Source organism: Salvelinus sp. IW2-2015, linkage group LG25, assembly GCF_002910315.2.
Source record: "Salvelinus sp. IW2-2015 linkage group LG25, ASM291031v2, whole genome shotgun sequence".
Classification (NCBI taxonomy): Eukaryota; Metazoa; Chordata; class Actinopteri; order Salmoniformes; family Salmonidae; genus Salvelinus; species Salvelinus sp. IW2-2015.
The window spans coordinates 10,742,831-10,757,888 of NC_036865.1; the positions used below are offsets into that span (position 1 = coordinate 10,742,831).

Genomic DNA, 15,058 nt, shown 5'->3' on the forward strand with positions numbered 1-15,058 from the left:
TTGGATAATATAAGGAATTTGTAATGTATACTTTTGATACTTAAGTATATTTAAAACCAAATACTTTTATTAAAGTAGCATTTTAATGGATGAATCACTTTTACTTGAGTCACTTTCAATTAAGGTATGTTTACTTTTACTCAAGTATGAAAAGTGAGTACTTTTTCCATCACTGGTCTTTTCTACAGSTGTTTTACTCTGATTAAGTATGTGAACTGTTTGGTGGGTCACTTATTGATCCCCAACCATGACATATGTAWCAAACATTGTTTTATATGTGTATGTGAAAACATGCATAACCTTTTCAAAAGGCACATTCATCTTTTTTGGCACATGCCTACTGACAGACCGTCTGTATGTAAGCAACACCACATTCCACTATTATAAGGAATAGAACTCACATGACCATAACACATTCAGGAGATACTGTTTATTTTTTAGAAGAGGGTTTGCATACAAAACAATTAAAAGGGAATGTCTCAGCTTGTAAAGAAATACCTTTCCTTACATAAAAGTGCTTGGAGTTCTGGTCCAACAACATACAGTATCAATTAACCCARTTAGTGAACTGAACAAGATATGAGTACAGCATTTACTTTAACATGTATTGTGAAAAAGTAAATTGGTTCCAACACAAAAATGGGGCTTTTACAAAAAAAATGACTTCCAAGTGAATGAATCACTGCACCTAAAGTGGTTTTAAAAGTCCAAACAGTATCCAACTCTACAACAAAAATAATAACAATGGCAGGTGATTCAAGAAAGATGTCAAAGCTTTAAGAATACTTTGTTATATATAAACAGCTTCTGGAAGACTGGTTTCAGTCTCCACTATAACCAACAGTATTTGACAAACTCTACGACAAAAATAAACTTTAACACAAAGGCAGTTAATAACAGACGCATAAACTTTACAATGAAATACACTTTCTTCTAGTATAAAAACAGTTGTTTTAGGAGGACGGCTTGACTAAGTCCTCGGGTTTCAGTCTCAGTATTATAACCAGCGTCGTGGACCCTTAGGAACTAGCTCAAGATCTTTTTGGTTATGCCTTTAGGAGTAGCTCGTCTTCTTTCAAACTCTGGTCAAGTTGATCTCAGATGATTCCTTGGCTTCGATAACCTTGAAGACTCCAACCTTCTCCGGTTTTGAGCTCCTCTTGGCCTTGTCTGGAAGGAGCCAAATGATTACATTTCATACAATGGAGCCCAAACAAAAGCTAGGTTTATGACAATAGATGTTGAGGTTTTGTCAGGGGGCCATTCTACAGGGGACGGCACAGGAGCTCTACAGTGGTAACGCATGCTGACAAAGGACAAAGGATCTGAGTATATTGTGAAGCATGTATGTCAACGTTACATTCTAGAAAGCACCACGACATCCCATTCCATGACAGTAGGTGTTTAATAGAACTCACCTAGTAGGTCACTGCGGTCCAGCAGAAACTCCAGGTCCTTGTCACTAATGACKTTCCCCGTGGTGCTTTTCACCTCCCTGAGAAAGACCGTCATTAAATAACAAGAGACTACGACCAACTTACTATACATTTGACATTTCCTCTAGTGAGTTTCATAATGAACATTGATCGACAATCTCGTACTTCTCGTAATCTCTTGCGCTGAGAAGATCCATCAGCTCGGACACGTCAACGCAGCTCTTGGTCTGTTTGAGCTCAGCTTTTCCTCCTTTGAATTTGTCTGAAGATAAAAAAAGGTACCAAAATATGAACACATGRACCTTTTTTTAAATAAATCACAGCTACAATACTCAGTTCTGAAATATTTAGCATCTCTAATGCAGGGAGGGGCAACTGATGGGGGTGGGGGCCGCCAATAAAAATCGGAACTCCTCATGAGCGGCAGCAGTGGCTCGCGGGTCTGCATACCCACATATGCAGTCAGAGCCGGCCCTTTCATTTTCGGTGCCCAAAGCAAAATTGTTGCCCGCCCACCCCTTGTTAGCAAAACATTTTAGCGGCCCCTCTTGACAGCAGATAAAAACATRAAGTTTGAGWTCATTTCCTGCAATTTTGCCATAGGGTGGAGAATTGTCTACAGTTTTTAATATGACATCTGAGTGAGTGTGACTAACCAAATCAATGGGGGCTCCCTGGTCGGTATTCGACCATGATTAATATAAGTTTAGATAGCTGGCTAGACTAATTTACCAACCTTCAAAATATTGGCTGACCAGGGTGAGTGACCCTTAGTGACTGACAAGAGAAACTGCTGATTCAAAACCAAATTTCTAAATTGCACCATGTGTATTCTACCATTTTAACTTGGTCCATGGGCCTACAAAAGATGGGCCAGGCCACCAGTTGCCCATCCCTGCTTTAATACATCTTCCATTCATGTGGGTTTTAGATTTCCCTCAATYTAATAGTGGTGTCCTGGATGTGGTACTGTACACACTCTTGTGAATGACCATCTTCTCCAGTTTCCTCTTGGCTGAGGCTCTCTCCAGGATCTTCTGGTCGATGGTGTTGGCCGTGACCAGGCGATACACCACCACGGGTTTGGTCTGCCCGATACGGTGGCACCTATCCTGGGCCTGCAGGTCTGCCTGGGGGTTCTGACAGAAGAGTCCATTCATTATCGTATGGCACAATACCAGTCAGTACCAAACAAATCGTAGTAGGCAACGTTTGTTGCACTCATCCAGAGAGCAAGAGTTCTACACCTACCCAGTCACTGTCAAAGATGATGACGGTGTCAGCAGCAGTCAGGTTGATGCCCAGGCCACCTGCTCTGGTGCTCAGTAGGAAGAGGAACACCTCTGGGTCAGACGAGAACTTTGTCATCTGCAAAGAAAATATGGAGGGATAATTGCACAGCACAAGAAAGGAGAGACTGCCACATGATTATAAGAGCTGTATGACTGCTTCATGGCAGAGTGCTTTAAGGGTAATTCCTTTGTGGGGAGTAGACCCTGCCGCTACTCACGTTCTCCTCTCTCTCGGCATAAGCCATTGTCCCGTCCAGTCGGCTGTACTGGTAACCACGCAGGTAGCAGTAGTCCATTAGGATATCCAAGATGGACGTCATCTGGCTGAAAATCAGCACCTGTTTGTCCGCAATGTCGAGTCAGAAGTGGTCACAAGCAACCTCTCAATAAACACATATTCAAGCAAAAAGGCTGGGGTATTAAAATCCAACACTTGACAAAGAATTTGTTAGTTTACCTTGTGTCCCCTCTTCTTCAGCTCTGGCAGCATTCTGTCTAGAATAAGGAACTTCCCAGAGGTGTGCACTAGTTGCTCATCAATCTGCAGGGGAAAAGATTGAGGGTGAAATACAAGACAATGCATTTACAAAATGAGCTACACCAGATGGCAGTCCAACACCCTAAACGCTCTGACAAAAGCCACTACTTAGCTGCGATGAGAAGTCATGAATGCACCCACAACATTCATTGGCCGTGTCATTTCTACATCATTTTGTGGCAGTAGCCATTGAAATCCAGCGGGGCCTTTACCTTGAACTCCTGAGTGGCCGGGTCCAGTGGGTACTCTATGAGGTAGGGGTGGTTACAGCACCTCTTCAGCAGCATGAGGATGTTCTGCAGTTTCAGGTTAATCTGGGAGTCCAGGGGCATCTGCACGTCCACCACCGGGGCGGGGCTGGAGAGGAGAGATAGGTCACACCACTGCTGGGGCAAATATCAAACTCTAGTCTTTATGGTTCATTTATATTAAGAGGTGACATTAAAATGCGGTTGACATTCACAAAAACATAGAAATTATACAGACTTGATAAACTACAATTGATATGACCTATTATGTAAAGGCACAGCCATAACAATAGAATCATCCTATTTATGGGCACAGCATTGTTTGAGTCACACAGAACACTACCATAGTAGAGGAGATTCTGACCTCAGCTCTGCCTCTTTCTGAACCCTCTCCAGGTACTTCTCCAGGTCGTAGGGCGTGTCACCATCAGTCTCTTTGTAGTCCACAGGCCTCCTGGTCCTGCGCTTAGGCCTGCCGTCGGTCGTCAGCACCACTGGGGCCTCCCCCTGAAAGGGGACACGTCGTCTCTTAGAAACATCTTTCAAAACAAAGCATGGCCTCAGAAGAAGTCGCCAATATTTTATTCCCATTCTATACCCTTGTTTTTCTATAGTTTAACCCATATGACAGTGTAGCAGTGAACTGAAGCTCTTACCTTCTCCTGGCCCAGCATTTTGGCAATGGTCTTGTTGACCACAGCAGTGTAAAAAGACTCCTGTTTGGCAGTGAGTGGGGCGTACACAACAATCTCTTTCTTGGGCGGCACCTCCAACGTCACGTCAGACTTCAGTCTTCTTAGCAGGAACGGCGTCAGAATCTGCAGATGAAAGAGAGTTTATGATCAATCTCCCTACTGGTTTAACCGTTTTACCTTTCCCAGTGAATTGCAGAGCTAGTCAGTCAGAGGGCTTACCTGGTGGAGCATGTGCAGGATGTTCTGCTCTCGTTCGATAGCCACAACCTTTTTTGCATTCGATCCGATGGTGTCGATGTCAAACCACGACTCAAAGCTGTAGAGATAAGTAAACTGCAATTAAGTTTACAAGGCAAAATAAAAACATTCTGTAGTCCCATTCCAACAGTAGAGGCAAACATACAGACATGTCCCTTACCTCTTGAGGTCGTCAAACACCTCAGGCAGGAGGAAGTTGAGCAGTGACCAGAGCTCAGCCAGGTTGTTCTGCAGCGGCGTGCCTGTCAGGAGCAGCTTGTTGTCTGTGGGCAGCATCTTCAGCTCCCTCACCAGTCGGCAGTTCAGGTTCTTGATCCTGTGGCCRTCGTCCACGATCAGGTACTTCCACTGGAAGCGCTGGGGAGGAACAGCAAGAGGGGGTTATCAGTGAGATGCTGAATGGGTTAAATAGGTTGCACAACTTGAGGAAGGCAAATTTAATACATGCAACTTTTACAGCTTACATGATATGAGTAGAGGAGTTGGGCTTACCTGCAGAAACTTCCTGTCTATCATAGCAATCTCAAAGGAAGTGACCACCACAGGGCACATGTTGTGAGGCCCCTGGGGCTTACGAATCTGCTTTAACAACAACATCCTCTCCTTAGCAGGCCCATGGTACAGCTGTACTGACACCTTACAATTCAACATGAACAAGGAATTGAACAGTGGGAAAAAAACAACATTAATTGATTGGCATTGGTGATGCATATGACATATTCACTTTCAAATGGTATCAATTGCACAACTTCTGTAATACTTTGAATAGTTTTTTTTTTAACCTCTGGAGTGAAGCGCTTGAACTCATTGATCCAGTTGGGCAGAGTGGACAGGGGGGCCACCACCAAGAAGGGTCCCAGAACCTTTCTCTCCAGCATCATGGCCACATGGGCAATGCACTGGATGGTCTTCCCCAGACCCATCTCATCTGCCAGGATCCCATTGATACCATTCTCCCACAACATCTGGAGAAAACAAAATACACATCAAGGTTATAACGAAATATTTCTATGATCAAACAAAATGGGCATAATCAGCAGCCCACTTACCCTGAGCCACTCCACGCCCTCTATCTGGTACGACCTCATGACTCCCCCAGTGAAGAGCAGGGGCTGCTGGGCGAGCACGGCCTGCCCGTTCACTTTCCTGTCTGGGTCCAGCAGTTGTTTGGCATGGTCTCTCACAGCCTCCGACAGACGGCCCTTGATGTCAGCATTTGAGTCACTCATCTTTTCAATGTCCTCCGCTTCTAGCTTCTTCTTCCCAAGGACCTCCTGTTATTCACAGACAGATATATTGACATTGGAGCATCTGGAACATCTAGGACTCATCAACACTCTCCCAAGTTCTTGAGTCTAAGAGTAACAATCAGTTCAAAAATGCTCCTTGKGGTGTATAAACAAAAGTCCTTTACCTCGTCCTCCACTTTAGGTTTCTTGGCCTTGGACATAATTTCCTGAAACAAAAAGCAAAAACATTATGACACATGCAAAAAAAAGCGTGAAATAGGCATTTCTACATTTCAAAAAGAGACGGACACCCGTACCTCTTTAGACATGACATCAGCAATTTTGTAATCTTCCTCCCTCTCCCTTTTCTTTCTTCCAACTGAAAAAACAGACAAATTCAGGAGTTGGATATCGTCAATCTAAAATTGTGTTTCAACATCAACTAGAGGATTTCAGTGTTCATGATGCAACGTAACAGGACACAAGTGCTGCCTACCTCTTCCAGTCTTTTTGCCAGTGCCCTGTGACAAGAAAATTGTATATGTTTAGTGATTAAGGAGCTGCTGGCAGCAATAAATCACAGAAACATAACAAAAAACACTCGTAGGAATGGAAAACTCACTCACCTTTTGTGTCTTCTTTTCCAGTCTCTCTTTCTTCAGCATTTCCTGGGTTTATAGGGAAAATGTACTGTTAAACACTGCTTTTTCAAATACTATTCAGACTACTTGGGTAGATATATAGTACCAGTCAAAAGTTTGGACACACCTACTCATTGCAGGGTTTCTTTATTTTTACTGTTTTTTACACTGTAGAATAGTGAAGACACCAACACTATGAAATAACATATGACAAGAACAGCTCAAATAAGCAAAGAAAAACGACAGTCCATCATTACTGTAAGACATGAAGGTCAGTCAATACGGAACATTTCAAGAATTTTGAAAGTTTCWTCAAGTGCAGTCGCAAAAACCATCAAGCGCTATGTTGACTCTCGCGGGGACTGCCACAGGAAAGGAAGACCCAGAGTTACCTCTGCTGCAGAGGACAAGTTCATTAGAGTTAACTGCACCTCAGATTGCAGCCCAAATAAATGCTTCACAGAGTTAAAGTAACAGACACATCTCAACATCAACTGTTCAGAGACTGGGTGAATCAGGCCTTCATGGTCAAATTGCTGCAAACCACTATAGGACACTAATAATAAGAAGAGACTGGCTTGGGCCAAAAAACACAGGCAGTGGACATTTGACTGGTGGAAATCTGTTCTTTGTTCTGATGAGCCCAAATCTGAGATTTTTGGTTCCAACCGCTGTGTAGGTGAACGGATGATCTCCACATGTGTGGTTCCCACCATGAAGCATGTAGGAGGAGGTGTGATGGTGCTTTGCTGGTGACACTGTCAGTAATTTATTTAGAATTCAAGGCACACTTAACCAGCATGGCTACCACAGCATTCTGCAGCGATACGCCATCCCATCTGGTTTGCGCAGACTATCATTTGTTTTTCAACAGGACAATGACCCAACACACCTCCAGGCTGTGTAAGGGATATTTGACCAAGGAGAGTGATGGAGTGCTGCATAAGATGACCTGGCCTCCACAATCACCCGACCTCAACCCAATTGAGATGGGTTGGGATGAGTTGGACCGCAGAGTGAAGGAAAAGCAGCCAACAAGTGCTCAGCAACTCCTTCAAGACTGTTGGAAAAGCATTCCAGGTGAAGCTGGTTGAGAGAATGTGCAAAGCTGTCAAGGCTAATTTGAAGAATCTCAAACTTCAAATATATTTTGGTTTAACACTTTTTTGGCTACTACATGATTCCATGTGTTAGTTCATAGTTTTGATGTCTTCACTATTATTCTACAATGTAGAAAATAGTAAGAATAAAGAAAAACCTTTGAATGAGTAGGTGTGTTCAAACTTTTAACTGGTACTGTATGTGTTTCTATGCATTTTCAGACAATCACGAGTTGGAAAGCAATTATCCACAATTAAGGATAGATACAGCAGAGTTATGCATGAACAGGACCCCAAAGGAGGCCTGGAAACAGCAAAGCTAAGGAGCTTAGGTAGTGACAGCCTAGATTCCTGTTCTCATTCGTATTTGTTCACCTGTCACTCATTAGCTGTAACATGATCAAATCGTCGTATAAAAGCTGTGCAAGAGGTACTTCTAATATTCCACCGGTATTAGGACTTACCTCCTGCTGCTGTTGCTCCATCTTGGTAAGAAGGAATTTGGAATAGATGTTACTTTTCTCCAACAAGTGTTGCAGTCTCTTGAAGCGAATGTCATGAGATTCCTTCTCCCGAGCTTCTCGAGCCTTGGGGTAAAAAAGGGGCAAATGTTGGCCATTGAAAACATTACCCCCAAAATCACTACAGTTGTTCAGACATTGTTTTTCAACAACAAAAAAACTAACCTTTTTCATCATCTCCTCTTCTTGTTTCTCTCCTTTCTCCATCAACTGCTTCTCCTCTTCCTCCATCTCTTTTGTGATGACAACTGCAGACACTACATCTTCAGCTTTCACACTTGCAGCTGCTGAGTGGTGATATGGTTAARGTACACTACATGACCAAAAGTATGTGGACACCCGCTCGCCAAACATCTCATTCCAAAATCATGGGCATTAATATGGAGTTGGTCCCCCCTTTGCTGTTATAACAGCCTCCACTCTCCTGGGAAAACTTTCCACTAGATGTTGTAAAATTGCAGGGACTTGCTTCCATTCAGCCACAAGAGCATTAGTGAGGTTGGCAATGATGTTGGCCCATTAAGCCTGGCATGCAGTCAGCGTTCCAATTAATCCAAAAGGTGTTCGATGGGGTTGAGGTCAGGGCTCTGTGCAGGCCAGTCAAGTTCTTCCACATGATCGATAAACCATTTCTGTATGGACCTCGCTTTGTGCACGGGGCATTGTCATGCTGAAACAGGAAAGGGCCTTCCCAAACCGTTGCCACAAAATACAGAATCTTCTAGAATGTCCCACCGCACCGGTACCCCCTGTATATAGCCTTGTTATTTTATTGCATTACTTTTTACCTTTATTTAGTAAATATTTGAACTGCATTGTTGGTTAAGGGCTTGTATGTAAGCATTTCACGGTAAAGTCTACACCTACTGTATTCGGCACGTAACAAATAAAATTTGATTTGGAATGTCATTCTACGATATAGCATTCAGATTTCCCTTCACTGCAACTAAGGAGCCTAGGCCGAACCATGAAAAACAGCCCCAGACCATTATTCCTCCACCATCAAACTTCAGTTGGCACTACCCATTGGGGCAGGTAGCATTTTCCTGGCATCTTCCAAACCCAGATTCGAATGGCGGACCGCCAGATGATGAAGAGTGATTCATCACTCCACTGCTCCAGAGTCCAATGGCGGCGTGCTTTACACCACTCCAGCCGAAGCTTGGCATTGCGCATGGTGATCTTAGGCTTGTGCATGCCTCCTTCGCCATGGAAACGCCTCCTTTGACAAGCTCCCGACAAACAGTTCTTATGCTGACGTWGCTTCCAGAGGCAGTTTGGAACTCGGTAGTGAGTGTTGCAACCGAATACAGGTGATTTTTACACGCTTCAGGACTCTGTGGTTCCGTTCTGCAAGCTTGTGTGGCCTACCACTTCACAGCTGAGACGTTGTTGCTCCTACACTTTTCCACTTCCCAATAACAGCACTTACAGTTGACCAGGGCAAAACATTTGATGAACTGACTTGGTGACATCCTATGATGGTGCCACATTGAAAGTCACAGCTATTCACGAAGGCCATTCTACTGCTAATGTTGGTCTCTGGAGATTGCATGGCTGTGTTAATACACCTGTTAGCAACGGGTGTGGCTGAAATAGCCTTATCGGCTAATTTGAAGGGGTGTCCACTCACTTTTCTATATAAATCGTATATGGTTATAATTTAAATGAAGGGAAGAATTGTCATTAGGAGGCAACCTCTAAGAGTAGTAGCTACTACACGTTAGTAAGCCACCGATGGCCAATGAATGAGTGTCTTCACTTACCACTTTCAGGCAAAGTCTCCTCCATAGCTGTACCCAGCGGTTCTTCAGATTCGTTAGGCTTCGGACAATGAGGAGACATGCTTCGGGTTTCTCCCTTTACGCTGTTGAGTAAATATTAAATTAATGAGAGTGAGACAAATAACCGTGCATGTGTAAACTGTATGGCAAGTAAGCAGTTCAGCTAGCTAGCCTTGAAGCTACACTAACGTTACCAACGTCATAGCGATTTAACTTTAGCTAGCTAGGGCTTAACCTAGCCCTAGGTTAAATCTAACGGTAGTTGCTTGCACAAAGACCGTTTTGAAACAAAACAGGACTTACCAACTCATATTGGAAAAACAGGAAAACTATATATGTAGCAAAATAAACTATTTCCCTGGGATATTTATTTTAGGAAGAACTAGCTAGATATAGCAAGTTATGCAAACAAGTTACACCAGCATGCAGCAGTCTGTCTGTGTGTGATGACTGACTGTAGAATTAAGGAGGCGGGGCTTCATGATTTCGCGCCAAAAAGGATTCAACTAATGTTAAAGACAGGGGGATCTGATATATTGCAAAACCCAACAGTATTTCTATTTTTGGTTTGCAGAACATCGAAAGAGAGAAGACTTGATTATATGATCATGAGTAAGATRATATTACATTTTCACTCACAATAAAATTGTTCAGAATTGAGATATGAAATCGCTTCATGAAACATCTACCCCTTAGGATCATATATCTAAAATACAATGCATTAATATTTCCCGCGAACTCTGACACGACTTACCAAAGATACCGGTTCCGCAGGAGTACGGTCAAAGTTTTTTTTAAAATAACTAACCCATTGTTCTATCTGCAGTGGCGCCCCCAGAAGTTTCATAGGGGTGGCTAGATGGGGCCACTGAAAATCTTGGGGTGGCACACCAAAACCAAAAGCCATAAATGAATTTCAGCAATTCTATTATGCTGTTGTAGTATATAGGCTAGTTGAAAACTATGTCAATATGAGAGTTAAGGAATCGCATACTGATATACTTTGGTTTCTTATTTTACAGTTAATATTTAAAAAGTTTAAAAACACCACACAGAGGCCTCCAATTATTTTCAATACAGCTTTATTCAGGTGTTTAGTAAACAAAAATATTATATATGTCCAAAAATGAAAAACAAAGCAAAAAAGCATAATCATGGACAACAATATACATTTGACTATGGCCTACTCACAACCTATTCACATCCCTGCTTTATTAGGCTACATTTTTTCAATACAGCTTTATTAACCTGTTGCTGTGTCTTTTTGTAAACAAATATGTTGTAGGCTATGTCCAAAAAAGAAAAAAAGAAAAGCATTATCATGGACAATGTACATTTTACTATAGCCTACTCACAACCTACTCATATCCCTGCTTTATTAGGCTACATTCTTTTCAATACAGCTTTATTCGCCTGTTGCTGTGTCTTTTGGCAAACACATCCACAAAATCATAAAGATTTATGGCCCTAGCCCGTCTTCACTCTACACTTAACATAGCATTAGTATGTGATTCTGATTTGGCATGGCCTACAAATCCCCCATCTTTGTAAGTTGCTTTTTTCCCATTTTTGAACCCCTCTTCAGATGTAAACACAGAATCACCTGAGGAGGGGAGACTGAAGTGCCGGCAGGCATAGCAGTAGGCAGAGTCTTTACTCTGAGAGTGTTCCAGCCATTTATGCGTACTGTACCGTCTGCGGGAAAAACTTCAGATGTGGCTGTTTGGGCCCCTCTGCTCTTAACTGGGATATATCTAGGATGAAAGAAGAGGTAAAATCAGTTATTCTGATTTTATAACAATAATAATAACAATAATAATAATAATAATAACATGAGTAGCTAGCCCCTCTCCATAGTAATTACTGATTACATTTGTAATATCGGCCTATAGACAATTCTATTCAGACTATTCAAACTCAACTACTAATAAACATGAATCAGAAGGCTTTATGTGATTATGTCATGACTCATAACTCAATGTAGACATGCTATAACCATACATTTATCCAGATAACGTTACTCTCTAGCCATCCATTTCATTATCAGGGGCACTGTCACCTGTTGGTCCAGGAACGGGTTAAATAGCTAAAGCTGAGTCCTTCCTCGCATGTGTAACGGATGTGAAATGGCTAGCTAGTTAGCGGTGGTGCGCGCTAATAGCGTTTCAATCGGTTACGTCACTCGCTTTGAGACCTTGAATTGAAGTAGTGGTTCCCCTTGCTCTGCAAGGGCCGTGGCCTTTGTGGAGCGATGGGTAACGACGCTTCGTGGGTGACTGTTGTTGATGTGTGCAAAGGGTCCCTGGTTCGTGCCCGGSRCGGGGCGAGGGGACGCCATAAAGTTATACTGTTACACATGGTTGTCAACCTCTGTGACTGTTGTTGCTGCCTGTTCCGCACATCATCTTCAACTGCATCCTTACTAACGTTAACCCTCTGCTGCTGCGTCTCCACTGTACTACTTTTCTTCTTAAAAGAAATAAGAGATATCCGTGGACTTTCTCTTCATTGTCTGGAAATTGACATAGCTACAGTGACTAATCGTAGCTAYTAACACTATACATATAGRAACACTATAGCCCATAACGTCACCTAGCTAGATGATCTGCCAGTCCTAAATTCATCAAGTGGTTTGAAAATCGTTCTAGAAAGCTATGATAACTCTAACAATAGTTAGCTAACACTCACTACGCTGCAGAGTAACCTTAAGCCAGGCATAAACTAACTAGCTAACTAACGTATACTAGCTAGCTAGGTAATTCGACATCGTCAAAAAACAAACAGTTTACTGAATACATACGTTTTTTTAACTATAAGTAGTATTGTATGACTTACTTACCCGTTAGCGGTCTCAACTCAACTCTTCAGGCAGCTGCCAGCTAGGCTAGCTTCCGATGATGCCACCAGAGACACGAAGCTGAGCTCAGCTGCTGCTGTCCATGAGGCAGACTGCCATCTGGACTATTATGAAAAATATACATTATTGATTTAAATTAATAGTACCTCTTGTAAAATATCAGATAGAAGCATAGTATGCATATGCGACTGGCGAGGGGGTGCCAGCGATTGTATCAGGATGGCCGTGGCTCCCCCTGGCGGCGCCAATGAATGCTGTATCCTCCTTGCATCTGCAAAAACCCCAGCCTTACTTATGATTCAGTACTACACAAATTGGTAAAAATTATTTATTTACTAGCTAACTCAATAATAACACAGGATAAACACAGAGACACTGTATAGGTTATTGACTAGAAACTTAATATGATAGAAACACAATATGACGGCTTGTCACAAAATATATGGCGAGGGGGGGGGGGGGAGGCAGAGAGGGACAGAGACGCAATACTTTGGTACATTTAGAAACTACTCTCACAGTAACCATATGTTTTGTACATGTGACGGATGTGAAATGGCTAGCTAGTTAGCGGGTACGCGCTAGTAGCGTTTCAATCAGTTACGTCACTTGCTCTGAAACCAATATGTAGGGTTTCCCCTTGCTCTGCAAGGGCCGTGGCCTTTGTGGAGCGATGGGTAACGATGCTTCGTGGGCGACCGTTGTTGATGTGTGCAGAAGGTCCCTGGTTCGCGCCCGTGTCGGGGCGAGGGGACGGTTTAAAGTTATACTGTTACATACACAAACCGCTGCCCACATGGAGTAAGAAATCGTGAATGTATTTACGTGAGAATACCTTGGTTCTCCGTTTACTTGTCGGAACCAAGGCTTCTTGGAAAGGGGGTTGGCTGGGCCTTTCCGCGGCCCACTTGTATGGCTCTGATTGTCCACAAGAGSTCACATTTCCTTAGTTGCCCGTGGCTACAATGACTTGTCATGTAGTCTTGAACAGAACTACAGAATAGATTATTCTTCCCATCGCTCATAAATTWGCTTTTCTATATACTTGTTAACATCAGAAGCTTCCTCCCTAAGTTTGTTTTACTCACTGCTTTAGCACACTCTGCCAACCCTGATGTCCTTGCCGTGTCTGAATCCTGGCTTAGGAAGGCCACCAAAAATTCTGAGATTTCCATACCCAACTACATAATTTTCCGTCAAGATAAAACTGCCAAAGGGGGAGGAGTTGCAATCTACTGCAGAGATAGCRTGCAAAGTTCTGTCATACTTTCCAGGTCTATGCCCAAACAGTTCGAGCTTCTAATTAAAAAAATTAATCTCTCCAGAAGTAAGTCTCTCACTGTTGCCGCCTGTTATAGACCCCCCTCAGCTCCCAGCTGTGCCATGGACACCATATGTGAATTAATTGCCCCCCATCTATCTTCAGAGTTTGTTTTGTTAGGTGACCTAAACTGGGATATGCTGAACACCCCAGCAGTCCTACAATCTAAGCTAGATGCCCTCAATCTCACACAAATTATCAAGGAAACCACCAGTTACAACCCTAAATCTGTAAACATGGGCACCCTCATAGACATTATCCTGACCAACTTGCCCTCCAAATATACCTCTGCTGTTTTCAATCAGGATCTCAGCGATCACTGACTCATTGCCTGCATCCGCTATGGGTCCGCGGTCAAACGACCTCCACTCATCACTGTCAAACGCTCCCTAAAACACTTCTGCGAGCAGGCCTTTCTAATCGACCTGGCCCGGGTATCCTGGAAGGATATTGACCTCACCCCGTCAGTCGAGGATGCCTGGTCGTTCTTTAAAAGTAATTTCTTCACCATCTTAAAAAAACATGCCCCTTTCAGAAAATGTAGAACTAAGAACAGATATAGCCCTTGGTTCACTCCAGACCTGACTGCCCTTGACCAGCACAAAAACATCCTGTGGCAGACTGCAATAGCATCGAATAGTTCCCGCGATATGCAACTCTCCAGGGGAGTCAGGAACCAATACACACAGTCAGTCAGGAAAGCAAAGGCTAGCTTTTTCAAACAGAAATTTGCATCCTGTAGCTCTAACTCCCCAAAGAATTTGGACACTGTAAAGTCCATGGAGAACAAGAGCACCTCCTCCCAGCTGCCCACTGCACTGAGGCTAGGTAACACGGTCACCACCGATAAATCCATGATAATCAAAAATTTCAATAAGCATTTCTCTATGGCTGGCCATGCTTTCCTCCTGGCTACCCCTACCCCGGCCAACAGCTCCGCACCCCCCGTAGCTACTTGCCCGAGCCCCCCCAGCTTCTCCTTCACCCAAATCCAGATAGCAGATGTTCTGAAAGAGCTGCAAAACCTGGACCTGAACAAATCAGCTGGGCTAGACAATCTGGACCCTCTCTTTCTAAAATGATCCGCCGCCATTGTTGCAACCTCTATGATCAGTCTGTTCAACCTCTCTTTCGTATGGTC

The 15,058-nt window shown here is 43.2% G+C and overlaps 1 protein-coding gene across 3 annotated transcripts; it reads right to left on the reverse strand.

The window, feature by feature from the left end:
- Positions 1-415: 415 nt before the first annotated feature.
- Positions 416-10,196, reverse strand: LOC111951915 (lymphocyte-specific helicase-like). Of its 3 annotated transcripts, none has more exons than XM_023970257.2 (23): positions 10,046-10,196; positions 9,725-9,825; positions 8,124-8,245; positions 7,902-8,024; positions 6,323-6,364; positions 6,193-6,217; positions 6,014-6,075; positions 5,882-5,923; positions 5,517-5,741; positions 5,250-5,432; positions 4,960-5,103; positions 4,628-4,824; positions 4,429-4,525; positions 4,171-4,332; positions 3,879-4,021; positions 3,479-3,623; positions 3,186-3,269; positions 2,947-3,066; positions 2,688-2,804; positions 2,416-2,575; positions 1,602-1,698; positions 1,419-1,495; positions 416-1,170 (listed from the first exon to the last, which is right to left on the reverse strand). In XM_023970257.2, the coding sequence occupies exons 1-23, from the start codon at positions 10,051-10,053 to the stop codon at positions 1,076-1,078; spliced, it is 2,571 nt and encodes an 856-aa protein (XP_023826025.1). In that variant the 5' UTR covers positions 10,054-10,196; the 3' UTR covers positions 416-1,075. The 3 variants fall into 3 exon arrangements, with proteins under 3 accessions (XP_023826025.1, XP_070290998.1, XP_023826027.1); XM_070434897.1 differs by having other exon boundaries at positions 8,124-8,206; positions 10,046-10,137; XM_023970259.2 differs by having other exon boundaries at positions 8,124-8,242; positions 10,046-10,137.
- Between the last annotated feature and the right edge of the window lie 4,862 nt (positions 10,197-15,058).